The sequence below is a fragment of the Astatotilapia calliptera genome, chromosome 23, assembly GCF_900246225.1.
Source record: "Astatotilapia calliptera chromosome 23, fAstCal1.2, whole genome shotgun sequence".
NCBI lineage: Eukaryota > Metazoa > Chordata > Actinopteri > Cichliformes > Cichlidae > Astatotilapia > Astatotilapia calliptera.
The window spans coordinates 5,732,814-5,758,763 of record NC_039323.1 but is presented as its reverse complement, the minus strand read 5'-3'; the positions used below and the strand labels follow the sequence as shown (position 1 = coordinate 5,758,763).

The window sequence follows — 25,950 nt, the reverse complement described above, 5'->3', positions numbered from 1 at the left end:
TTCAATTTTTTCCGAGTTCTTTATTTGTTCTATATGTCATCATTGTTATTTTTAGGACAGCCTATAGGGTAAACTGCTCTGTCCACACTTTCTGAACAATACTGTGTTGAACAATTTCAAGCTCTAGTGCTCACTTCTTAAAGACTTTCTGACTCAGAAATGAATACATTTTCAGCTGAAATCCTTTTTAATTGCTCCTGTTACACAAAAGAAAAGATCCTTGTGCACATGAATGATCAAGATGTATCTGTTCCTCAGTACCAACACCTCAAAACCCCATAAAAACCCCAACACTTTTGTTTTAATCACAGACAATAAAAGTTACACACAAAAATATAACAGGAACAAATCTTAGTATATTTTGTGATGAAAACAATGCCCAACATTAAGGTGCTGAATGATGCTCTATTAATGGGTTCCCCGTCGTTCTCTCCATAGAACTCTATGACTATAAGCTTGGTCGGCTTCCCAGCAGGTTTGCACGCCATTTACATCAGGTCTGCCCTGCCTGCGATGCAGGTTGATGAACAGACCGTCACTGGTCTGGGATGGACTGAAACTATATCCACCGGTGCTTGGAGAGGCAGAGAAATGTGAGAAAAAAAGACTACTGGAAACACAAAATCAAGTGGATGTAAGTAAGCACGGTTTCAGGCATCTCTTAGAGGTTTAAAGGTATTTGGGAAGATCCTTTTCCACCACCTGGAAGGAAAGCGAGAGTTGCATGGACTTCAGTTGCATGTCTATACACAGGGGTGATAAAGTTACACGTACTACAAACATCTCTTGTTGTTACTGAAAACACAGCAGAGCTCATCACGGGGTGAGCAGTAATCACACAGACACATGAGCAATGAACATCTGACAGAATAACCAAAGATTTTGTACGTACACTTGGATCATCCAAGGGTCCATATCTCTTCACCACCTGACCCTCTCTATTGATCAAAAACTAAACACAAAAGAAAATAAATGAATAATTATAACACATTTTTTTTTGCATATAAAAGCTTGTTCCATTAATTGTTCCATACTCTCTAAAATTATCCTTTATACTTTATACTGTTTTTCAAATATTCAGTATTTTATATTTTATAATATTTTAGCCCTGTTGACATAAAAATGTTTTAAAAATAAACCGTAATAAAACGTACCTTAGTGAAATTCCACTTGATGCTACTGCAGAAATAAACATTAAAATGTGTTAGAAAACCACTAATCACTCTCATTCAGTCAGCATTGGAATAAAAAATGCTGTTAATCAATAACTACCGGTAATTTAAATGATATGACTGATTATTGTTCAAATTCAGTTGTACACATTTTAAACAGATGACTGTACGCATTATGTCTGATCCAAACAAGCTTTTAAGATACTTTTTGAGCATATAACTGTGACCCAGATTCATTCATTCACAACTTACTTTCCAAACAAGCCCTTCCCGTTAGGCTGCTCCTTCAGCCACTTCCACAGAGGATGAGCGTTTTGCCCATTCACCTCGATCTTGCTGAACATATCAAACCGAGCCTGGAACGTGTCTGCAAACTGCCTGATTTGAGTTTCATTGCCCGGCTCCTAAAAGTAAATAGTATTAAAAGTATTAAAGTCTCTAACTGCTCTCAGTGGCCTGCATATGACAAATTATATATAATGGCAACAAAATAGTCGACTTAAAACAGCAGCTTCTTGAATTTGACATAATCTTAAAACGTGGCCTAGTTTCTTTCAAAAACAAGCCATCTTTCGGACTAGTAGTGAGAAAAATGCCAAATTATCCATTGTGGTGTTTATGCAACTACAATTTATGCACATGATTACACACTTAATGAAATTATGAATGTTTTAGATATTAAAAAAACATTTCAGGAGATCTTATGCAAAAATTATAAAGGTTTCACACTGGCTAAAATTTCACTTATACAGTTTTTTTCTGTAAAACATTTAAAAAGTTATTGTCTATCTGTTAACAATACAACAAGACTTTCCACCATTTGTTTTTAGACCTGAAGTAACCTCTTGGGTGAGAGGTGAAACGTCTTTACAGATCTCCAGTTATCCATGACCTGGATAACTGATAACTTACACAAACAAATCTCATTAAATGTTGCAATAAAAAAAACAACTAATGTTTTACATACCTGGTTCCCAAACTGGTTGGAAGGGAAGGCAAGGATGCTTAAACCTCTCTCAGCGTACTTGGCGTGCAACTGAGTAAACTGAGAGTAGTTTACTGGGGTTTTACCTCATTTAGAGGCTACGTTGGTGATGATGACAACATTCCCCCTGAATACACACACACACACACGTGCACACACATTTGTTTAGTGATAAGAGGTTTATAATTGTAATAGGAGGTTTTAACAAAATGACAGAGAAATTTACCTGTATTTTTCAAGGGAAACCACGTTGCCATCAATATCCGTTGCTGAAAAGTTATAAATGGATGTTGCCCTCTGCCATTCCTCTAATGGGGTAGACTGGGGAAAAAAACAATAAGTAGTTAGAACACCGTGTTATTTCCAAAACTCCACAGCCTATCAGATGCGAAGAATTAATTTTAAAAAGAAAATGTAATGAAAATAAACATAAATCTAAGGAGAGCAAAAGCAAAGGTTAACCCTCAAACGCAAAAGTAATGTTTCAGTCCTAATCCCGTTGTTTCTTACCATAGCCGACTGCAGGACAGAGAGGAGGACTGTGCACCCTATCAGGCGCATGGCTGCCCTACTTAGCTCCTCGGTCTCTAAAAGTATCACCGCTGAACTTCTGTCTCTGTACTGAGAAAACTCACGTTCTACAGTGCTTTTGTAAAGCAAAACCAGGTGATCATTAACTAAACTGATAGGCTGTGATTGTCCAGTACCTCCCTCTGTGCTGCTGATTCAGTAAAGCCTGATCACAAAAGCATGTGTGCTGCAGTCCACAGTTCACAACTTAGTCCGTGTAGAGCAAAGAGCAACGGTCAGAAGAAAAACCAAAGCTCATTATGCATTGTGTTTAGTATCCGAGTGAAAAACTGGTGATTTGCAGCAGATATAAACTTCTACATTACCCTAAAAAGGCTGGATTTCTCTCTTTCTATTGTAGTGAGAAAAAACACTTTTTAAAATTTTGAATTCACATCAATCAGCTTTAAGATTATTACATTTTTTCACATTTTGAATGGAAGATGTGAAGACGAATCAGAGCCAGCTGCTTCAATCACTGCTGCTTTTTATCTCAGTATGCAAAGAGTACCAAAAATATACATTTTACAACAACAAAAAATAACAGTAACAGTGATTATCCCGATTGAATAACAGTTGCTGAGTTTTGCCTGTTTACGTGTGTAGCACAGGTTGCTTTGAGTCACTGTTACACAATCTCTTTATATTCTAGTGTGAAATTAGAAACCAAGTTTTATGGAGAATTATTTTGTGCATCAATAATCTCTCAATATTTTTTTAATATAATTGCCAGTGCTGTTAATCCAAAGCAATTAAAGAACTAATGTGTCTATTTTGAAATAAAAGGGTTGAAAACAGTTATCTTGCCTGTTTTGTAAGGGTCCAATGGTCCATGAGCCATTACAAAACGGCTACGCGAGCTAAGCATAGAAACCTTTGACAAAAACATTCAAAAGAAATGAGTTTGGCAAAAAAACGTATTTTCTTTGTTCTGATATTTTCACATTTGCATTAGGCTTAGACAAGATTATGGTTTAAATGCACCCATTCAACAATGCTAACTATGTCATTACATGAGAGCCTGCTTTTTCCCACCACAAAGTTTATAAGCAAACTTGAAACTTTATGCTGGGAAAAAAACATTCTACCAAATAATCATAATCTCAGACAACAAGAGCAGAATTGTTACAAAACTGGTGATTATGTTTTGAGAGCTGGAGTGGAAGAGCTAAGCAGAACATTGCGCCACAAAATAAGAGATGAGGCAACATTTTGCTGTGATTTTCAGTAGTAAATATTATTTTGTCCAGGCAAGTGTGCAGGAAATTCAGATCTTGATCAAATTTAAACTACAGTGTTTCATTTAAGAAATAGTGTGTAGTCATAAAGTTTTAGTTTTGTCAGTTTGGACTGATGAGGCTTGGGTGCATATTTCTTTATTACAACTCAGGAGGTCTGCATGACCTCAGTAAACAAGTTTCATTAAGTGTTGAGCCTTGAATTGTAATTCCTCTTTTAGCTTTTCTAAATGTTGCCCTGATAAAGAGTAAAACACCAAAACTCTTGAAAACTAAATTGAAAGTAGCAAATCCAATGTGGAAGCTAACTCATAATTACACTGAAAATAATAGCAGTCAAATAAAATGTAATAATAATAATAAAAAGAAAATGAACTCTGTTCTTTCTCCACTTTTTCTCCACCACTAATATAAACTGATGCTGAAAGCAAACTTTTATTCTTTAATCATAAAACATCAGCTACAATAAAAAACATGGCCGGGTGTTGTGTCGATACAGAAGTGCCTCTCTGTCTGTCCTGATGATAAGCCTATCAGCTGACACCAGCAGCCAGAGTGGGAGCACAAACATCCGGTGTCAAAAACAGCACTTATAATGTATTTTTTTTTCCACCCTCTAAATTCAGTGGAAAGGTATGTCTTTAACTGTGCGGGAAAAAGCAGAGGGAGGGAAGGATTTGCGAACTTTGTGGGCGTCCGTCCGTGTCACGTGTGTTAATCAAAGCCCACCACAAACACGCAGAGCATCTTGGGTAACAGCCATCGTTGTTTACGTGAAAAATGGATTAACGATATTATTACAGCAGTAAAAAAAAAAAAAAAGCGTGTTACATGAAATTGTGTTACACACAGTGGAAATCACAGACGTCACTCAAAAGCATGCAGATTAAATGGTTGAGGTTTACGTTACCGTTGTGGTTAATACAAAGTACAACACCGTCGCCAGTAGTGCCACAGAGCTCGCTACAGCCCCAGTTGCTAAAATAACATAAAATGGCCTCATTTTGTTTTAAAAAGAGGACAAATTTACCACCGTGAACCTCAGCTGCAGACTCCGCCCTGCGGCGTGTTGTGAAACAGCGGAGGGCGGTGGCCTCAGAGACCAGAGGAGGGAGAAGGGACACTACTTTTATTATTATTATTATTATTATTATTATTATTATTATTATTATTATTATTATTATTATTATTATTAACTGAGGAGGTTGTTTCTGTTTTTCATCAAAAGTCCGTGTGTTCCGTTATCGTCTATTATCAAAGGCTTCAAGTTCAAAAAGTATAAATCCCTTTTCTACGTGAAAGACCTTCCTTTCGGCAAACTGTGGGAGAAGAGTTATGTGTAAAAGTTTTGTAACAAAAAACAAACAAACAAAAAAAAACAACCCCAAAACAAACAAACCCTCGATTGCTGTGCGTCATCCCAAGGCGCCCAGCCTACGTCACTAGCCTGTATCGGAAGACGAAAGCGTGCGTCGTGTATGTCTGTGCCTAAGAGTGGGACATTCATTGAAAAATAATAAATTTAAATTAAATCTAGAGTATACACACGGTTTGAGACGAGATGGATGACGAGGAGGAAACATACAGGCTATGGAAAATCCGCAAAACAATCATGCAGGTAGGTTACATTTGTGTGTTTGTTTGTTATTAGCTTAGCATTTAGCTTTCTTTAACTTAAGAGTCGAAATCAGCGGCTCACTTCAGGAAGGTAGCCTTGTTTACTGATTTACTTAACACATTAGAATAGCTAAGGAGAGCAGAGCATCATCGATTCCGACCAAGCACAGTAAAATGATGCTGCTGTGGAGCTCATAATTCGCGGTTCTGGTATTATTACAGTTTAATGACAGTACTAATGAGCGTCAGAGGCGTATTTAGTATTTTCCCCTTTGTATTTTCAGTTTTCAGTCACAGTTTATGTAATTTTGGAAACGATTTGGAAAAGATCGAGGTTTGGATTATAAACCCTTTTCCGAGTTCAGTTTGTACATCCTCTCTTTGTATTTCATTCCCTCCCACCTGAGATACTAAGCGGATCTGTTCCTCATACGTTAGCCGTCATTTTAAAGCAGTCTCAGTGCAACATGATGGGTTTCTGAACTACATCATCATAGCGTTGTTTTTGGAAGCCTGTTCTCCTCATCTATCATATGAGGAGAACATTGTGGGCGTGGGTTGTGATAGTTTCATCACACAGTTCGTAATCTTTAATTTATTTCTTTATGAGTTAAAAAAGGAACACATATTTGCCTTCTTGGCATGATTTGCATTATTTGGCAATTTGTTTTTTATTGTGCTATATGCTCGATAAAGCCCACTGTATCCCTGATTGTCATAGCATACATTTTTACCGCTGTGCAGATGACACCCAACTATGAAGCCAGATAACACACACAAATGAATTAAACTGCAGGATTTGATCCTGGATGATCTCTAATTTTTTGCTTCTAAATTCAGATAAAAGTGAGGTTACTGTACTCTGCCCTAAAAGTCTCAGAAATGCAGTATCTAATCAGATTCTTACTCTGGATGGCATTGCCTTGGCCTCCAGTGACACTGTGAGGAATCTTAGTCTTTTTTGGTCCAGAATATGTCCTTAAATGTGTATATTAAACAAACACAAAGGACTGCTTTCGTCCATGTGTGCAATATCGCTAAAATCAGAAACATCCTGTCTCACAGTGATGCTGAAAAACTAGTTAATGCTGGCCTATTGCTATTCGTTGTCAGGATGTCCTATAAACTCCCTGAAAAGCATTCACTTGATCTAAAATGCTGCAGCGGTAGAAAGACTAACGGATTTACAGACAGGTGGGCCTTATTCTGAGGAAATAGTCTCTGTTGTGCCTATTTTTTATAATAGCAGCAGTTTGTTGTCCATTCAGAGTCCTCATTGATGGTATTCCCAGAAGTTTAAAGCAAGACACTCTCTTTACCTCCTCACCCCCTAGTTCCAGTGGTCTGAGCGCCCTTCTCTGTTGCCTGAAACCAGTGATGATTTCCTTTGTTTTTGTTTTTTTAATGTTCGTGGAGAGGCTCTGCACTTCATCTCTATAGACAACCCCGTTCCCATTTGAGATGAGTCCTAAAACAGTTGTGTCGTCAGCAGATTTTATGATCATGAAGATCTGGCATCTTCCCTAGATCTGTTGTCTCTGTATGCATACTGATCTGGGTCGAAGGCGGTGGTCTTCAGGCTGGTTTTGATGGTGGTATATCCTCACTGGGATCTCATCCGGGCCAGCAGCTTTCCTAGCATTGGCTGCCCTGAGGGCCTGCTTCACTTCATGTCATGAGAAAAACCCACAGTCTGCTCAAAACTAGTTTAGATTTTTTGTTTGTTTGTTTGTTTTTAATTTGCCTTTTTAATATTTTCCTTTACACTCACAGCTCTGCCATGATAGAGGATATCTGGTGACACAGGATGAGTTGGACCAGACACTGGAAGAGTTCAAGAGTCAGTTTGGAGACAAGCCCAGTGAGGGGCGTCCCCGACGTACAGATCTCACCGTCCTGGTGGCACACAATGATGATCCCACAGACCAGATGTTCGTTTTCTTTCCTGGTAGGCGTATTCCTAATATTATAGTTTGTAATGAGTCCAGTCCTTAAAAAAGCCAAAACCACACCTTGTTTGTTTTTTTGTCCTTGAAAACTGTAAAATCTGTGCTGCCTAAAGAGGTTTTCCTCATTCCCACAAAAGAAACCCACCAATAACAAGCAACTACCAATAGCCCACCACTGCAATAAAGATATTTTTTGATCATTTTTGGGGGGGTGGGGGCTTTATTTATTTTGTTTTGTTTGCCAGACTAACAATTAGGGCCATGTGTACTTGGAGAATAATATAGTTTTTGTAGTTTTGCTTCTCTACAACACTTTGATGGTTTCAAAAGTCACTCAGGGTGTGATCGAAGTGCAGAATTTCAGATTTAATTCAAGGTTTTACAAAAGTATTTCTCACCTGTGTTTAGGAATTATAGCCTTCTGTTAAGTGTAACCAGTGGTTTACAGATTGTTGTAAATTCTCTCTATTTACATTCACTCGTTTCCATGGAAATTAGTGTGAAGTCATATCACTTTAATTGTCGCTTTTATTCTCTAAGGCGTTGCTGAGTTGGCCAGTTTATTCCTTACTTTAAGAATGCACCAGATTGTCCATTTAGCCAGTCGTGAAGTTTTTATTGTTGCTCCAATGGTTTTATTTATTTAATCATACGTATGTATATATGTATGTGTGTATATATGTATATATATATACATATATATGTATTTAGTTTACTTTCTTCACTTGCACTGAATATATTAAGAGTTCCAGTGAGTACTTCAGCACAAGTTCAGCACTTTAAAAGAACTCCAAGTGATTTAAAGTCTTGGAGAGCTCCTCCTCAAAAGCATCAATGCCTCACCTGAATTTTTCACTTGGGGAAGAGACCAAAGTCACAGAGAGCCAAATCTGAGAAGTAAGTCAGGTGAGGAGCAATGATTGTGCTCTGTGCAGGTTCTATCATAGTCTCTAATTTCTAAACCAAATTTAGGAATGACTCTCCACATGACATTTGAGTCAGTTTGACACATTTATTCCTCACCTAATGGTGAAATTGTAACACACTCCAACAACTGATCAGACCAAGTCTTCAAGGTGGAAATAACAGGAGTGCTGGGAATCGTGCAGCGCTTCATAAGGAGAAGACTTTGAAGGGATTAGCAGTAAAGCTGTTTAATGACACCTGCACTAATTTACATTTGTAAAAACGTGTGTTTATGAGCATGTTTGTTTATCTTTGTATGTTACTTGTAGGTATATAATTTCATAAAATCTCACCCTTTTTTTTTTCAATTTCTTTTCAGAGGAGCCCAAAGTTGGTATCAAGACAATTAAGATGTACTGTCAGAGGATGCAGGAGGAGAACATCACACGGGCAATCATTGTTGTTCAGATGGGCATGACACCCTCAGCAAAACAGGTAAACATCAGTTTAAAGCAAACGTGATAAAAAGGGAAAGGTTTTTCTCTCGAAATGATGCGGCAGTGATTGTAAATATACAAATCCCTCACAGTCTCTAGTCGACATGGCACCCAAATATATACTGGAGCAGTTTCTACAGCAGGAGCTGCTGATTAACATCACAGAGCACGAGGTAAGCATCATACTGTCCTCTATATTAAAATCTTTATTTTCAAGTAAGCCTGCAGCGTGTTGTACATTTCTGTATTTGCATTTCTCGCCTGTCTTTCAGCTTGTACCAGAGCACATCGTCATGACAAAAGAGGAAGTGACTGAACTTCTGGCAAGATAGTATCCTTGCACTTTGCGCTGCATGACAGTAAATTAGTTTAGAAGCGTTGAGGTTTGTACACTCGTTGCCCTTAACAATATTACCTCAGTAAATTAAAAGAAAGCCAGCTGCCAAGGATCCAGGCCGGGGACCCTGTGGCTCGTTACTTTGGCTTAAAAAGAGGACAGGTAAGAAATCTTAGAAACTATCATAACTGACAGAATTCAAGAAAATGTGACTAAAGAGGTTTAACTTTTTGCAAGAAATGTTTTGAAACTATGTGCGGGGTTTGTTCTGAAACCTGTGAGACTCGTGATCAACCTGAAACCGGTTTGACATTTGGGGGTATTTAAATTATTTGAATGGTCCCTTTATGCAAACACAAAAACAATGTGTCTTCTTTTAAAAGCATGAGAGGGATTCATTCATTCATTAAGGATGAGACAGCACTATTTTTATCACTTTTTTTTCCCCATCGCACTGATAGACAGCGCTGTGGCAATATATAAAAAAAAAAAGCTGCCATTTTGTATCTGCTGTTCCAGGTAGTGAAGATCATCAGACCCAGTGAAACAGCTGGGCGGTACATCACATACAGACTGGTCCAATGACAGGTATGTGCTTCTTTTTACATAACAGCTGAAAAAGAAACTAAGCGATAAAAAGTGCGTAGCAGCTCCTCAAGTTTTAATGTTCTTGGGTTTTGTGTGTTTCCTGAGAATAAGGAAGTATTAAACCACAACATACAAACACAATTTAAAATGCTTTCGGTGCATCTCCGGTCTAAACATTCAAAACAAACTTGAATGATGCTGTAAATTTTCTTTGTTCTGTTTTCTAGTTATTCTCCCTGATCAACGTTTAAGGACCAGTGAAGGAATCTCAGCACGACAGCTTTGGTTATTCATTGTTCAATTATCACCCTGCTTGTATCTTTGACCTGAATTACTGATTTTGTAAAATAAATGATTCAAAATTGAAATGTGCCGTTTTACACTAAGCAACGATTAAGACTCTTACCTTTTTTTTCCTCTTGAATGCCATGTTACTCTTGTTGCTGCTGCTGCTGCTGCTGCTGCTATCGTAGACCTACTTTTGATACCAGTCTCTGCTAACTGAGCCTCAGAGGTTACCGCCTACTGTATTCAACACTTCCTCCAGTTCCCTCGCCCCATTGAGTGCCAGGAGTGACAAAATGAATACATTAAAGACGACATATTCCTCACCACGTTCCCCATTCTAGGAAATAGGTTGCAACTGTGCTCATTTGGTTTAATTTCTCCGTCTTGGTAATTTGCACAAAATGCCAAAAATCAAAAACTACAAATTTAAAACAAGAACCTTTATTAAAACTGACATAAGACAAAAGGCAACATTTATAAGAATGTTTACATGTATTTCAATTTTAGAGCTGAAATAACCAGCAGTGGAATCTGCTTGAAAAGTTTGCACGCGTCACCCATTCTGATGCAGCGTTCCCTTCCCCCAAAAAACAAACGCTTTAAAATACAAACAAATCAAATATCTTGAAACGCCAGTAATCCCAAGAGCAGCAAGCGTGCAGAGAGGGTTCACTGGCAGCAAAGATTAGTACAGTAACATACATCTACAGTTTAAAATTTAATTTGACCTATTTACACGGCAGACCGTTAGGCTTTCATTAACTTCAAATTTAAAGACGAACAGACACGATTGACAATATCAGACAAACTCTGGCTCGCTGTCTCGATTTCTCGTCAGTGGTAATTTCTTTCCACAGAGACGTGCCAGTGGAAGGCCCGACAGGCTCAGTGTGGGAGAGCACGGGTGGTAGTTGTTGTTATTGTTGGACTGATTCACGTTGAGCTCTGCCAGAGAAGCGCTCAGATCCTGCTCTTCTCCAGCACCTTCTTCTGGGGGCCCGCTGTCTGGCAGAGCGGGGGGTTCTTCTCCCTCTGGGTTTTCCTGATCCTGATCCAGATCTTGTTCAGGCTCGATGTGGATTGCAGACTGACTGGACAGGTCCAAACTGTCCCTGTAGCTCAGCTGGTCATCGTCTATGCTCACGCTCTCCTGCTTCGTAAGGCTGTGGGAGTGCCTCTCGTCCAGCTCAGAGTCAGAGTCTGGGAGCTGCTCACTGGAGCCCAATGACCCCAAAGAGCTTCCTGAATGCAGATAAATAAGTGATAAATGTATATAACATTTTCAAGAGCAAATCATTTACTATAAAATTACACAACTTGGCCTTTAAAACTCACCACATCCCTCCTCTGTCTTGTCAACCTCAGGTTTAGTCTTCTCCTCTCTGCTCGCATCCTCTTCTGCGTCAACAGGGCTCACCATTTTGTCTTGTGTAACATTTTCCTGAAACCAGGAGGGAAAGTGTGAAAGCTTCACAACATGAATTTGTTTTCAGTCAACAGAAAAATGCAAATCTGGTGTCTCTATTAGCCAGACTGATTATGACCAGTTTTGGTATTGCTCGTTAATACCGGGCTGTTTGCAACCTTTAACTCTTTAGACTTTGTTAAAGCAGGTTTTCTGTTCCAATGCTTTAGAGTATGTGTAAAAACAGAGCAAATATTTTGTGCAGTAGTATTTAATTCCTAAAAATGTCTCACAAAAAGGCACAGCAGTAAGTAAATACTAATGTGCACCGTGTGCTGGATTCCTACCTGCTGCGTGGAGGCAGCACGGGAGGTTTTGTGGGTCTGAGAAGTTTTGGATTGGAAGATGGAAGAGTAGAAGACTATGAAGGCCTCCACGATGCGAGCCTGATGGGGATAATCAACCAAAGAGGACAGGGATATCGTAGCCCCCGTTGGACGGGGCCGCATCAGAGAGGGCCCAAACACAATGCCAAGGTTGCTGGGGCTCATCTTGTTATCCTGTTCCAGCTCTGCGATCCTGGAATGAGAAAGATGGAGCAAGAAAGGATGGTGAGGTTAACAGAATCTTTGCTTTTTAATAAAAAATTAATATGACTTGTATGACTAACTCACCTTCGAAGGTGACGAACGATGTAGCGCAGTGTGGCGATGTTGGGTTTGGGCAGCTCCTTTAAAAGTTCCCTCAGACTGTCCACCAGGACCAGGACCTCTGGGTCCGTGTCTGGGCCCAGATCCACCAGCTCTGGCCCCCTGCTCACTGCCGGGTGAGTGCTGCTCGACTCTGAGTCCTCCCCCTCCGGTGTGTCTCCTTCATTATGCAGACTCTCCTTTGCCAAACCCATCAGCTTGTTGTACAGATGGAAAGGCATGATGGGCTCAGGCAGCTGGGGGTAAAGGAAAAACACCAAACATATGATGATTGACTTGAGCTTCAGGTTCAGTCTTTACTAGCTGCTACACATCAGTGTAACCTCAGTTACCTGTCTGAGGTAAAGCTTGAGCACGTTGCTTATGTCATGTGGTGAACACTGAGACAACTCGACCAGCTCTTTTCCATTCTCAAAGGCCTGACACAGTTTCTCCACACGGGTCTTCACTCCATTCACCCTGTAGATGCCCTGAAAAGAGGAGAAAGGAGATTTAAACCCAACGGTTCAAAGGCAAACAATCAGAAATCGACCACCCCTTCAAAACACAGCATACGTGCTTTTTCTCACCTTCATCTTCAGTGCCCGTCTCTCGATCTCAGAGATGCACTTGGTGATGATGAAGGGAATACCGTCACTGGCACAGCTGGCTACCTGAGTGAAATCTCTGCCAAACAGCTGCAGACGGCCCTGCAGCTTCTTATGACCACACTGGATCGCCAGAGTTTCCAGACAGCGCTTGTGGCACGCCAGGAAACACTGAGAAAACAGTTAATATAATGATTATCATCTTAACCATCGTAGCCTGGGAACAGCTGTAACTTGTGACTAGGTAGAAAAACTTGTGACATCTAATTAGGAAGAATGTTAAAAACCCCCAAAAATGATTACAAAGGTGTAATGTGCAATTTCAATAGTGTAGGTAACATAAATAAACTATGCATAATACATAGTTTTACACATACAAAAAGTTTCTCCCACTGAAAACTCTACGTCTAGATGAACAGAATCAACTTTTTGGGAACCTATGTTCAATTTCACTGATAAAAAAAAACTTTAACTACAGGTGTTTCACATTTGCAATGCAAAGTAAGGCTGCTTGTTGCAATCAACAGTATTCAAATGAGTATGGTTAATCTTGCTGTGAATCTCAATTATCAGCAAGTGACAGCCACATGACAGCCAGCTGAATGTTGTACATGTCTATATGTGTTTATAGTCAATCCTCACACACACACACACACACACACACACACACACGTTCCATCCCTTAATTATTCCAACATCTGCACCATAAATATGCTATGTGCACTGTTATTGTCAGTAATGACTGTTGTCTACTCTGTTATATACACTTAGAACAAAGAAACAACCAGAGTCAAATTTCTTGTATGTGTACACATGCTTGGTTAATAAACGTGTGTGTACAAATAAATAAAATTAAAAAAAAAAAAAAAAAAAAAAAAAAAAAAAAAAAATCACCTGATGGAATAAAATTAGATAACACGGGCATTAATAAGGGGGTGACACAGTGGTATCACAATTGCCTTACTACATTTCCACTGTATTTATTATGCCCATTGGAAGGAAAACCCCCGATTCAATAGAAAAGATGGTGGGGGAAAAAAAAAAATGGTATAAAGATATGAAATTTGTCTGTCATTACATATTCCTGTTACAGTTGTTTGTTGTGGTTTTATTGTCTCTTTGTTTGCAGTTCTTGATATTTTCTTGGAACACTGGAAATTCCAGTTTCAGAGTGACGTGTAGCTTCTTTCAACTAACTATATATACACATACACACACACACACACACACATTTTTTAAAGTCTTTCTTCGGAAATTATTTTTTCTCCCCTCGTTTGCTTTGAGTCATGCTTTACACTTTATGCTACGTAGTTCCTTATTATTGCTATAAATATACAAGATTGTAACAGTTACAGTGACATCACCTTCTTGTTAATAAAGTCTTGTGATGGGCATTTTGAACTTTGCTAAATTTTCCAACCAGAAGGGACGAGCAAGGTGTGGACTGACAGCTGAGGGCCATTTTACGCACAGTTTTTTACACTTCCCCCTCCAACCATTAGAAACAATGCAATTTCCACATTGGCTTTACTTCTCAGGGAAGTCCATCCTTTACAGAAAGTCTGAGATGTTCATTTTTAGTGTTGATCATTACATACTGTAATTTACATGTATCCACACTGAACATATTTATCTAACCACTTATGCATTTTTCTCAGACCATTTGCTATTTTGTGGGGTTCAACATAAAAAGTTAATTTTAAGAATACAAAATATTTTACTTTGACATTTGCATATGCTCACTGAACACGCTGACTACTATCATTAAAATGTAGCATGCATCAGCAACACACTGAGCCGATCTAACCACAGCTGGAAGGCTTTCAGTGTTTCAGTGTGCAACTTGGAGCGTGAGCCTCAAAACATGTTAGCCTGGTGAAGTGATGAAGAACTCACTTCCTCGCATTCAGCTCCCTGGAAATAAACGTAGCTGTCACATTCGCGGCACTTGGAAGGAGTCCGAAGCTTCCTCAGTCGGTGGGTCAAGGCTGCTTTGGACAGGCCGATATTACGGAAAGGTCCGGTGGACACCACCACGTCTGGATCCATGCCGTTAATATCTGCACAGAATAACCCCCATCACACACTCCGCAAAATCCAAACTCAACCGATAGCCAGGTTTAACATGTACAATCTGGAAATCTTACTTTGAGTTTCAAATGAGGACACATTTCCATCTTTTTCATCTGCATCCTCATTGGACGACATCGTTCCAGTCGATGAAGTCCGAACAATCTTAGCGATGTCACCTAAAATAAGTGAGTTTGAGAGCGTTTATAATGCATACTGCCATCTCTGGAGCAGGGTTTTGGTACGGATTAGCGTGAAACTAACAGAAGACGTGTCTACACTTACTTGTGCTGGCAGTTGGAGAATCCAGGCCTCCATCTCCAACAACGCTGTCATCGCTCACTGTTGAGCCCCATGACTTATGCCCCTGTCCTGTGATAACAAAAGGGACAATAACATGAGCTAGTCACATTTTACATTGCCAATTCTGTTAACTACAGACATCAGGATAGTAACAGGTCACAAGTAATTGCGAGGAATTGTTAAGATTTGTGTAAAATCTTTAGCAGCGGCAGGCATCGGATGCACTTACTCTTGCGCTGGACTTCTGACTCTCGGCTGTCTCCAGCTGTCGTCTCCACACTGACGGCAGGACTGTCTGTTTGACTCGTTTGCATGTCTGTGTTGAAGCTGTCATTCCTCGGTCTGTGACCATGGCTGCAACAATTTGGGATTTTCAGATTGCAAATGCATTAAAAGTGGGTTTCTTTTATTCATATTTCGAGAGTCTAGTCCTACGCCTGGGTACAGGGTTGTGTGTAGCAGGTGTGATATGGCATTTTAGTACAAATTACAGCATCAGTGGTATAACACTGTATATAGAGTATTCTATTGTTGTATGTAGTCAATCAACTCCTAAAATAGTCTAACCCAGGTTATATTTGGGAAACAGAAACAACGTGGTTTTGATACATTGTGTCATGTCTGTGAAAATGTTTGGTTAAAGAGAGAATACATTTAGGAACGAGTAATCAGATATGAGTGGATCCTTGCTAAATTCTCTCTGCTGTAGGCATATGTGGCCCCCAAACTGTAACAACCCCCATCCTGAGCTGCATAGGAACGGTTTCATTGAGAAACTAATTGAGGATGCGCTTGAAGTTCTTACTGCGATGATGAGTTGGAGGGAGAGTAGGACTCAAACGCGTACTGGATGGTCGGCTGCTCTGGCAGCTGCAGGTCTCGCACGTGAGCGGCGTACTGCTGGCCGGGGTCGTACAGCTTGCTGCTCTCGCACAGAGTCTGGTAGTGCACAGGCAGGGCTACTGTCTGCATGTGCATGAGCTGGTAGTAGGAGATGGTCGCCTGGAAGTGAAAAGATTAGATGGTGAGCATTTGTAGCTTTTCTTCTTGGCGAGACGCTTGTGTGGCCTTTGTGTGTGGCCTTTGTTCTCACCGAGCGAATGGTCTGATCACTCTGTTTGATGATGTCCTGCAGCTGCCTCAGCACTGTGACCTTTGTGTGCTCAAGCTCCTGCTGCTGAGTGGCGGCGTCTGCTATACAAGTCTTGTAGGTGGCCTCCGCCTCATCTGCCTGTGCACACGCACACACACACACACACACACACACACTTTCAGTTTACTTCTGCTTTTTCTTTGCTGTTTATATCTGTCAGATCATTTATCAGACAGAAAAGTGTTGATGAAACATTTCACACAGTGGCAAAAATCAGAAAGGGTAAGCTTAGTTATTCTTGAAGTGCAGGGTGCGGCCCCCTGGTGGTCAATGAAGGTACATAATTCTTCATTTTCTAACCTATTTTTTAAAATCATGAATTCATCCAGTAGTGGGAAAGATCTGAAAGTCCAGCAGTGGTTTTCACGAGCCCTATGTAAAGCTGAACTGTTCACTCAGCCTAAACTAGCAAGTATCAGATAAACTATTTCCTTCTTTGTGTCCTCACACAACATCTTTGGCTCATGTGACGGAGTTGTGACCAAAGATTTTCAGCTGATATAGGTCGTATGCAAAAAAAATTTAATCGTCTTTCTTCCTGCAGAGACAAAACAACATCAGCAAAACAAAGTTATTGAGAAGAACCTTGTTGCGAGCCTCTTCTTCCACTCGTTTCTTCTTCTCCACAGACTTCGCTGTGGATCCCCCTCCCTCCTCTTCAGCTCGGCAGGCTGCCGTTTTAGCCTTGTCGTACTCCTCGCAGCGTGCTATGTAGGCTTGCTTGGCCTTCCGCAGGTTTGCCTCACATTCCATCTAAACGAGGAGGAACGAAACAAAAAAGAAATAAATAAATAAATAGGTTTGTGGTATTTTCAGTTATTGCCTGATTTTCTTGTCACAGTAAAAGGATAAAACAGGGCTGTTGATTAATAAAAGATCATAAGGCCATACCAATTTTCTTTTAGCTCGAATCCAGTGTTCCTTGATCTCCTTACGTCTCTTTTCATGCTCCTGTTTACGCTGCATCAGAGGCTGCAGGATACACATTAAATATGAGAGGTGAGAAATTGCAAGTGACTAACCAAAAATGTGGTTTGTGCTTCATTTACTAGAATAGTAACCAATAACTCAGAAATGTACCTGAATGAAGGTTTGGTTGTGCAGGGTGTTGTTGGCCTGCTGCAGGCCCACACTCTGCTCCTGGTCCTGCTCCAGAGCCAGAGAGTAGATGGAGAAAAGAGGCATGTGGGGCTAGAGGAAGAGAGCAAGCAATAAGATGACGATCGTGAACTATAAAGAAATTACAGCTCTTTAGAGGTGAAAGTGAATGGAGCTTACATGTGTAATACTGTGTTTGGAAGACTGGTATAATCTCTGGAGGCCTTTGGAGAACTCGGTCTCTGGGGAAGACAAAACAAAAACAGAGACTATTAAAATTATGGTCAAAAGCACAACTTCTAGGACAACGTGCACTATAAAAATTTAATCACCCCAAAAAATTCACTATTTTTTTAATAAGATGGAATAAACTTGAATGGCCACTTGAAGCCGTCTTCAAAGATGCCTCAATCCTCATGGACTCCCGGGTTAAAACCCCCCAAATGTACATAAGAAATAACAATGTCTCCAGCCTGTAGTGGTTTTTTAAAACCAATTTCCTCCCATGTGACAGCTAAATGGGTGGATTTTCCCATACAAGTTTTAGTAAGCTCATCAGTTCACTGATAACTTGCTACGTTGTACTCTCATCTAAAAATGTTTTTTGAGTCAGAAGTGACCAAACAAACAAACAAACAAAAAAAACAACAACCCCAAAACATGTCAGTGATAAGAAGCTCAAGTCTAGTTTAGTGTCTGAAATCATAGTTGATAGTTGGTCTGACTTTGTACAATCACTCTCACATAGTTTCGTCACTCCCACTAACCAAGTGAAGTTCTCTTTTCCACGTAGCACATCAGGTCCTTCATGTACTTGGAAATGGTTTTGGCGTAGAGCAGAGCAGAGTCCACCCCTCCCTCGCTGTGCTGTAGGATGACATCCACTTCCTCAGCTCTACCTACACATCAACACACCAACACAGGTCACTGTGCAGGAAACGCTTTGTCGATACGACAGAAAACAGGACGATTGTTTGCATCGGGTATGCGAGTGGATTTGATTTGGAAGCTTATTTTTAGTGTCTTCTGCTGTGGTCAGTACTTAAATCTGTAATTTCTCTCTGCTAAAAACTTCCCCTGTGACTTTCCAACAAACTAACTGCGACAACATCCGAGCACTGCAGGATATTCATCAGCAGGGGGAGACCTACTACACATGAAATCTCTCACATGAACACAGGGATAACATTAAGATTACTACAGTGACGTTGGCGGTTTGAAAGTATGCACCGTCACATCAAAATACAGAAAATAGGAAAATATCCACTATAACGTTTACATATGGAGTCAAATGAGATGAATGGAAAGGAGGAGGTTACACTGTTATGCAAAGCAGCACCTGTGATTAACTGAAAGCAAAAGCTGTACGGCACCTTTATGCTTACCCATGTCCTGCAGGTCGCTCCTGTAATGTCCACCATCTCCTCCATGGCCAGAACCAGTGTACAAGTTCTCCATGGACTAAAACGGCATAAACACGAACCTTTACTCGCTAGAATTAGAGGATATTTTTCTTTCCCACCCCCCCCCCACTTACACTCAGCAGAAATTTAGGTGTAGGTGTCATTTTGCGGGCAGTGACGTTTAATTTAATCAAGGAGCTTTTTGCATAACCACCACATTAAGTAACTTTTCTTTTTGGTTGGCACGTGTGAAATATAGGTGACAAACTCACTCTGCTCTTCTCTGTAGGCAGCAAGGAGAGCAACGTGCTGCTGTCCACCTCTCCCATCAGCAGTTCAGACACACTAAAGAGAAACACAGACTCCTTCACACAAATGTAAAATCTTTGTTGAATTGCAGAGAGAGAAAAAGCGTAAGATGGATTTCAAAAGAGAAAGCAGTAGAGAGGAAGAGGGCCAGGCCTTCTACGAAACCTCCACAGGTACACTGCAGATTGAAGGTGATAAGCAAGTTTCGTGACAGTTTTTGTTAGTCTACCAGCTTTCCTTCGCCGCCCCCCAAAATCATGTAATTTGGTAGCAGTCATTTTTATTTTCTTGCAACCATCCTATGTGCTGAAATGCAGGCCAAACAACAACACTAGATTTTTCCGTCTTTGCATTCATGTCAAAATCGAGTCATACAGAGGAAGGCTAGAGAAGAGAATGAGGAAACAGACTCATATGGCAGATTTCAACTGTCTCTGCCAGCTCACTTCCTCCTGAAGCTGTGTGACAGTTGTGTAAACCCTGAAATGGCACAGACAGGCATGCGATAAAATCCTGGTACGATACGCCACAATTATACTTCAGCTTTTAGTATTTTTCCTTTGCCATTAAAAAATATATATATATATATATATATTCATTTTACATTACTATTAGAAAAAAAATACAAAAAGTTACAGGAAAACAAAAGCAAATTTAAAGGCCAGTTCTTTTGATCTCAACTATTCTCAGGTAGCTCAAATCAACTGAGTGTTCCCACGATGTATTTTCTCTTTGGTCTGCAATCTGTTCATTTAGCAGGCAGGTAGTCAACAGCATTTTCTACTTTTGGTTTTGTGTCATACGGTAGAAGAAAACCCACTTCCTGTTTTCAGCTTTGTCTCATGCAAATGTGTCACCATCACTGCACTTCTCTCTCTCATTCCCAACAGCAGACTACTTTGTTCGTATTAATATCTACAATTACACACCACCTGAACTGCCTGTGTGTGAACAATAGCCTACTGGACACCACTAAGGCTTCACTGCCACTGAAATACATTCTTAGAAGCTACTGATAAGAAACAGAAGCAGCTTTTGACAGCGTTTTACTTTTATATATGAATAAAAAGCTGATTTAGATACTTACTTGCTACTAAAAGCGACAGCAATGGTTTCAATTGCCTTCTCAAAGTCCTTTTTATCAGCCTCGTTAGAGGACTCATAGTGGAAACCTGGAAAATCGTACATGTGTTCAGGTTTCAGTCGTGGTCAAGAGTAGTTACAGAGTGATGTTGGGTTTTACCGTCATTGTACAACTCAGATTTACATCGAGATTTTCAAAGACATGCATCTAAAAAACAGAAGAGTCTGTCTACCTTTGACCTTGGATATGAGTTTGCCGGCAGCAGTGAGGATCTCGACGGTGTTGAGCAGAGGATAAGTGTTGATGACCTGGCGCAAAATCCGAAGCACCTCCCCTAAACACTCGTGGGCCACGGGCCGCTGACTCTCCTTACCTGGGTGAGATAGAGTCGTGGTAGGTGAAACAAGAACCAAGAGGAAAAACAGCGGAACAAGCTTCAAAAAAAGATCACGCTTGAGGTTTAGGATGTGTTGACTTGCCAACAATAAGCCATCTACTAAAATCGCTGCCAGCGCGTAGCAACTTGTCTCGTTCTCGATACAATATGTACGTGAACATTTTGCTGACTTTATTTTGGGCGATGCATTCTGCCAAACGCAGTTGCAATCATTGTGAAATTGCTGGTTTGTGGCACCACCTGAGATACAGTTTAAACAGAATCTCTGCTTCCTTTCCGCAAGAAACACTAAGAACTTGCTGATTTTAATCCTCACATAGCCAAGTCCGTGTTCATTAAAGAAATGTAGGTGCTTACAGGTGGAATTTTTAAAAATGTTTGGATGGAGCAAGGCTAGCAAGAAAACGAGTGCTATCGATACATTAGCTCTTCCCTGAAATAACATTGCTGAAAGTCTCCAAGTCTTTCTTTCCAGGGGAACAGCAGATGGAGACTGACAGTTGAAACACCAACCATAAGGACACTGATAATAGGCCAAGTGTCAGACAGGTCAGCTCCAGATAAACATTGTCAGCTTTAATGTCACTGGTGACACATTTCTAGCCTCCTTTCCTCCAGACACCGGTTTTGTCAACCCTTTAATGTTGCAACTCGCATTCTTCCATCGAGTCATCTAATCACACTGGCTCGCTGGTGGAGGAGAGCAGAGGGCAGCTGGTCCATCACCCTCGTCTCGAAATGTGTGTCAGAGTATCAGATTAGCAGCAGCACACTACAAGAACAGAGTGACCTAAACACAGTGCCGGAGAGGATGTGGTCCCTTCTATTGTTTTGCAACACTACAAACCAACTGTGGTGTTCTGCAACATTTTTTTTCCCTGTGGCTCAAATGTTCTTTTTGAAGTTTCTGAGAACAGTTTTTAATGTCAAAAGAGGTTTTGCTTTAGATTAAGAGCACCTCAACGCCGCAATTGTATTTTTGATTCTGAAAGTGATCAGTGTCGCATCACTGCAACGCAGCCAGACTATCAGACGAGGAAGTGCGGACGAGGCCTTTCTGTCAGAGACAATCCATCATGGCTTCCTGTTTAGAAAGCTCTCTGTGGGTGGAGAACATGACAGAACAGAGCCAGATAACAGACAAGTGAGCTAAACTAGCCAAAACACGACAGAAACTAGAGAAGACAACACAGTTTGAGCATTCAGCAGGTGGACTTTCTTTGTTCTTTTTCAAACCCCTGTGATATGGCCCCTTTTTTTTAAAGCTTCACTGCATCGTGCACGTGGAGCACAAGAACATGTCTGCAGTAAACAAAAAACTGGTTTCCTGCTGGAGACAAGCGTGCGGTTGTCTTTGTGAGCGAGCTGCCTCCATTTGGAGAGAGGAAGCTCAGAGCCTCTTGTAAAGCTTGCTTGTGCAGAGATGCTCCGCCCATAACATACTCCTCCTCCTCCCCCCTTGCACACCGCGCACATGTGTCGCTGAACACGGCGGATGTAAGATTGGATCCCTCATGTCCTCTCTGTGTAAGCTCTTGTCAAAATGGAGTGACACAAAAGGGAAGAGAGAGTGCAAACACTATTGTTGTTTCTCCAAAGCTACTGAATGGAGGGCGACTATTCAAAACCTTACATGGCTTCGTGTCAGCAGGAAAGTGTGTGTTGCCCCAACAGTGGGGAAAACAAGTGATATTTTTAATGTGCTCAGCTTTGAGGGACTCCCAGAGCGCTTTGTTCAAAACAAATCTAGACACAGCACGTTTCTGTAAGTCAGAGTTTGGCAGGGAAGACTGCAGCTGCTAACAAGACCAAACAAAAGCCTGTCTGACAGGATGTATTTGGGGGCTTCTCACGCAGGTTTGTGTTGGAGATGTACAAGACAAAGCTTAAACCTGTCATGGCTCTCACCCTCAGCCAGAACAACATCCTTCAGCTTCTCCACAGCCTCTGCAAAGCGTGCGACATCCCTCAGCAGGGCTGGGATGTCCTCCACCTCGATGGCTGCGCTCTCTGGACTGTCAGATGGAGTCGTCGGGGTTATAGCCCCTTTTCCCTGACCTCTAGTGAAAACCCACGACTGGAGCGGGAACCCTGAGGAGACACAGAAATATCACTCAACAAACACGCATTTAGTCTTCATGTGAGACTTTCAATTTTTACTGAATAATCTTCATGAATTATCACAAAAAAATAAAAATAAAAAATAAAAATAAAAATAATAAAAATAATAATAGAATGATTCAAGATTTTAGAGAATACAATCAAACTGTAATGAAATAAAAACAAAAAACAAAACGTGGGGATCTGTATCATTTGGTTTTCTGCAAATGTGCAACAGTTTCAAGCTTATATGCTCACTAGTGTGACATTAGAGGGGCCCTTCGCATCTACCCAAAACATTTGACTATTCCTTTCCATTAGAGCATTTTTTTTTGGCTTGTTCTTGGTCAGAAGTTGTAGAATGGCAATTTCTGGTCATGATTTTCCTTCTTACATTTAACAGTGTAAGAAATCTATTTAAAGAGCAATCATTAGTTAAAGAACTCCTCAGTTTCACAGTTTCTAGGCTTTGAAATCCAAGTCGATAATCTCAAACCTTTCAGCTTCACTCATATTAAATGTTTAAAAGGTGATAACGCCACATAAATGCTTCAGTTACAGATCATAAATGGTGTTTTGACCAGATTCTGTTTGTGATGGGCCACGCTCAGCAAGCAGGAGCAAGACTATAATTAAGTGATGGAGCAGACCTGCAGCGCTGGCGTGTCGGCTCAGTGCGGTCGGTCTCTTGAGAGTGGCCACAGGAGACGGGCAGCCCACCCCCTGCATCATTCCCAGTTTATTGTGCTGAGTGCTCGGGGTGCCTGGGCAGGACGCGGAGGGATCCTGGAGCCCGGCGGAAGTTGGGGTAAGTGTTGAAGACGAGGAGGAGGAAGATGAGGGGGAACAAAAGAGTGTGATGTCGACTGCATCTCTGCGAGGCTGCTCCTGGAGGATGGAGAGCTGAGAGATGACAGGAAGACAGAGAAGGTCAAGACTGCAATGTAGCTCGTCCCTTTCAGCATTACGGCTAACAAGGTGACTTTTCTTTGCCTCTGGGGCCAGCAGCACTGTTGTTATTAGTAAACAATCATATGCAGACTTTCACAAGATCCTGTGCTGCGTTGTGCAATACTTCCTGACTCCAAGCTGTTAACGGGTGTGGCAAACTCAGCAGAAAGTCGAATAACTTTATACATCACCTACAAAAAAATAAAATAAACAAAAACACACAACTCACGGAGAAGTTTCTTTTTTTTTTTTGGCCTGTTGGTACTCAACAGAAAACTTCAACTAAAGTCAGCGGCCTGTAGATTTAGGGCTCGACAAGTGCATCTCAACCAAGCAAAAGCAGCCTGAAAATTTTAAATACTTTACAGGAAACCAAAAAAAAAGCATCAGTGCATATTTTCTGTTCAGAGACTTGTGTGTACACGACAAACGTACCTGTTTCAGCCATACGTTGTGCTTGTTGGGCAGTATGTCCAGTCTGTCCTTGCCTTTCGACTCGGCTTTTTTAACTCTCTGACTTGTAGAATAAGGGTTGTAACTATTTTTGCCACCACGTTTCAGCATGCTCCTTGCCCTCTAGACTTTTGTCCTCATTCTAATCACAAATTCTCAAAACGCATTCACTCACTTGCTCACTCATACACGCAAAAACCCCACAGGAGACATACTTCCTATGCGCCACATAACCAGATATGAGTCAGCTTACAGTCAGGTACCCATCTCAGCACTCAGCACTGTGACACTGCATTATAATGACTGGTTTCAGCTAGAGGACAGTTTTCACACCCCTGATCGCACCAGCTACAGCAGCAGAAAAGATTCCCCCCCAAAAAAAGACTAAAAACTTACAGAGCCTCACACAAACACACACACACACACACACACACACACAAACAAAAGCACCCCTGGTAATGAGCCCTCTCAGAAACTTGTCCACTCCAGATGATGGTCATCTGACACACACACAGTTAAACATCAGAAACCAGAAGTGATGCGCTACTCACAGACGGGGCGCTGCTCTGTGGCCCAGGGCTTCCTGCTCGACTCTTCTTCGAGATAGACGGTGTCTTGATTAGTTCCCGTTTTTTCCTGAACATCTTCAGGGTGCCTTTGCCGTCCATCCCGACTTCTTTAAGCTTCACGTACAGCCCCCCCACCCACCCCCCGACTCGCCACTTGGGTGCTCTGCCGCTCGAGCTCAGCGGGAGCTGGGTGCCATCCAGGTCGAGTTTGAGCCACGATAACTGTCTGTCTGTCTTCCTCCTCCTGGTGTCACTCATCGAGCCGCGCAGGCTCACTGACAGAGAAACTCACCGCAAACCGTCAGTGCGCACCCGGCATCCGCTGTGCGCGCGCGTTTCAGTTTCCTCGGGGGGGGGGAGGAGGAGGAAAGACGCACGGATGACTTTGTTATCCACCGAGCTTCGCGAGGATTAATTCAGGTTGAGGTGCACGCGGGGAAATGCGGTCCCGACGGCGTCTCTCCTGGTGAAGTCAGAAGCAGCGAACACAAGCAACAACTTGTTGCCTCGTTCACAGCAGCAATCAGTCCATCCTGACACACGTGTGTTCCCAACATCTGAAACGACGCTTTTGACGGTAACCTTCCGCCCCTCTGTGCACCTGCTCGGGCCACAGAATTAAAACCCCGAGGTGTACATGCGCCCCGAAACCGCTTTAGACCGAGGTTTGTTTAATTTTTTCATTATCAGAAGGAAAGCGGAGAAATTATTAAACTACATCTGATAATAATGTTAAATGAATTGTATGGAAGCAAAATAGATCCCAAGTAACATCAATTCATAGCATTTGATCACAGCAAGTACCGAATCTGTATCAGTTCATGTTTTATTTCAATAGAGTTGAGTCGACGCGGTTTGAGATCCACTATATGAAGTTAAAGTCATACAAAAACAAGATTAATTCAGACTCCCGCATTTTAAGAAGAGGATCCCGCTAAACTAATCTAAATTTACTTTCTGGGAATTTCAAAAAGGGGAAAAATGAAACCGTGTCAACAATAACTATCTAGAAAATTCAAATTATTTTTGTATTTGTTCTGTTTAATTGACATTCCTTTTGCTTCCACAGTTACTTTTTGCAGATGTGTGAATCTGCATGTCCACCTCTTGTACAAGCATATTAATACTAATCACCGATGAGTGACACAAATATCACAGCACATTCATGTGTTTGTACATTAAAGGCAATTAAAACCGTTTCAATAACAATA

At 41.1% G+C, this 25,950-nt stretch overlaps 3 protein-coding genes across 6 annotated transcripts; 1 reads left to right on the top strand and 2 right to left on the bottom strand.

Annotated features, from left to right (window-relative positions):
• Positions 1–5,037, bottom strand: gpx4a (glutathione peroxidase 4a). 2 transcript variants are annotated; one of them, XM_026158811.1, is made up of 7 exons: positions 4,876–5,037; positions 2,384–2,478; positions 2,140–2,284; positions 1,425–1,576; positions 1,155–1,179; positions 893–952; positions 1–702 (listed from the first exon to the last, which is right to left on the bottom strand). In XM_026158811.1, the coding sequence occupies exons 1-7, from the start codon at positions 4,966–4,968 to the stop codon at positions 670–672; spliced, it is 603 nt and encodes a 200-aa protein (XP_026014596.1). In that variant the 5' UTR covers positions 4,969–5,037; the 3' UTR covers positions 1–669. The 2 variants fall into 2 exon arrangements, with proteins under 2 accessions (XP_026014596.1, XP_026014597.1); XM_026158812.1 differs by lacking the exon at positions 4,876–5,037 and adding an exon at positions 2,668–2,797.
• Positions 5,038–5,377: 340 nt separating this feature from the next.
• On the top strand, positions 5,378–10,245 carry polr2eb (RNA polymerase II, I and III subunit E, b). Its single transcript, XM_026158810.1, has 8 exons — positions 5,378–5,583; positions 7,356–7,530; positions 8,817–8,932; positions 9,027–9,107; positions 9,207–9,265; positions 9,355–9,433; positions 9,791–9,859; positions 10,087–10,245. Exons 1-7 carry the CDS (start codon positions 5,527–5,529, stop codon positions 9,854–9,856), a joined length of 633 nt encoding a protein of 210 aa, XP_026014595.1. The 5' UTR covers positions 5,378–5,526; the 3' UTR covers positions 9,857–9,859; positions 10,087–10,245.
• A 327-nt stretch (positions 10,246–10,572) lies between these two features.
• On the bottom strand, positions 10,573–25,305 carry arhgap45b (Rho GTPase activating protein 45b). 3 transcript variants are annotated; one of them, XM_026158801.1, is made up of 24 exons: positions 24,722–25,305; positions 23,417–23,669; positions 22,575–22,757; positions 20,502–20,642; positions 20,273–20,357; positions 19,149–19,221; positions 18,859–18,934; positions 18,241–18,372; positions 17,654–17,715; positions 17,456–17,566; positions 17,267–17,347; positions 16,961–17,128; positions 16,316–16,453; positions 16,028–16,224; positions 15,452–15,576; positions 15,205–15,291; positions 14,997–15,098; positions 14,746–14,909; positions 12,832–13,020; positions 12,595–12,732; positions 12,227–12,498; positions 11,900–12,131; positions 11,483–11,588; positions 10,573–11,389 (listed from the first exon to the last, which is right to left on the bottom strand). In XM_026158801.1, the coding sequence occupies exons 1-24, from the start codon at positions 24,995–24,997 to the stop codon at positions 10,947–10,949; spliced, it is 3,834 nt and encodes a 1,277-aa protein (XP_026014586.1). In that variant the 5' UTR covers positions 24,998–25,305; the 3' UTR covers positions 10,573–10,946. The 3 variants fall into 3 exon arrangements, with proteins under 3 accessions (XP_026014586.1, XP_026014587.1, XP_026014588.1); XM_026158802.1 differs by having other exon boundaries at positions 16,070–16,224; XM_026158803.1 differs by lacking the exon at positions 24,722–25,305 and adding an exon at positions 24,153–24,462.
• Positions 25,306–25,950: the final 645 nt, after the last annotated feature.

Bases quoted from the DNA above. Each gene is read 5' to 3' on its own strand.
- polr2eb (XM_026158810.1), top strand. From the start codon at position 5,527: ATGGATGACGAGGAGGAAACATACAGGCTATGGAAAATCCGCAAAACA. The intron at 9,108-9,206 runs GTAAGCATCATA...CCTGTCTTTCAG, and splicing joins TTAACATCACAGAGCACGAG to CTTGTACCAGAGCACATCGT. The intron at 9,434-9,790 runs GTAAGAAATCTT...CTGCTGTTCCAG, and splicing joins TTGGCTTAAAAAGAGGACAG to GTAGTGAAGATCATCAGACC.
- arhgap45b (XM_026158801.1), bottom strand. From the start codon at position 24,997: ATGAGTGACACCAGGAGGAGGAAGACAGACAGACAGTTATCGTGGCTC. The intron at 18,935-19,148 runs GTGAGTTTGTCA...ATGCCGTTTTAG, and splicing joins TGCCTACAGAGAAGAGCAGA to TCCATGGAGAACTTGTACAC. The intron at 13,021-14,745 runs GTGAGTTCTTCA...CTGTTTTCTCAG, and splicing joins AGGGAGCTGAATGCGAGGAA to TGTTTCCTGGCGTGCCACAA.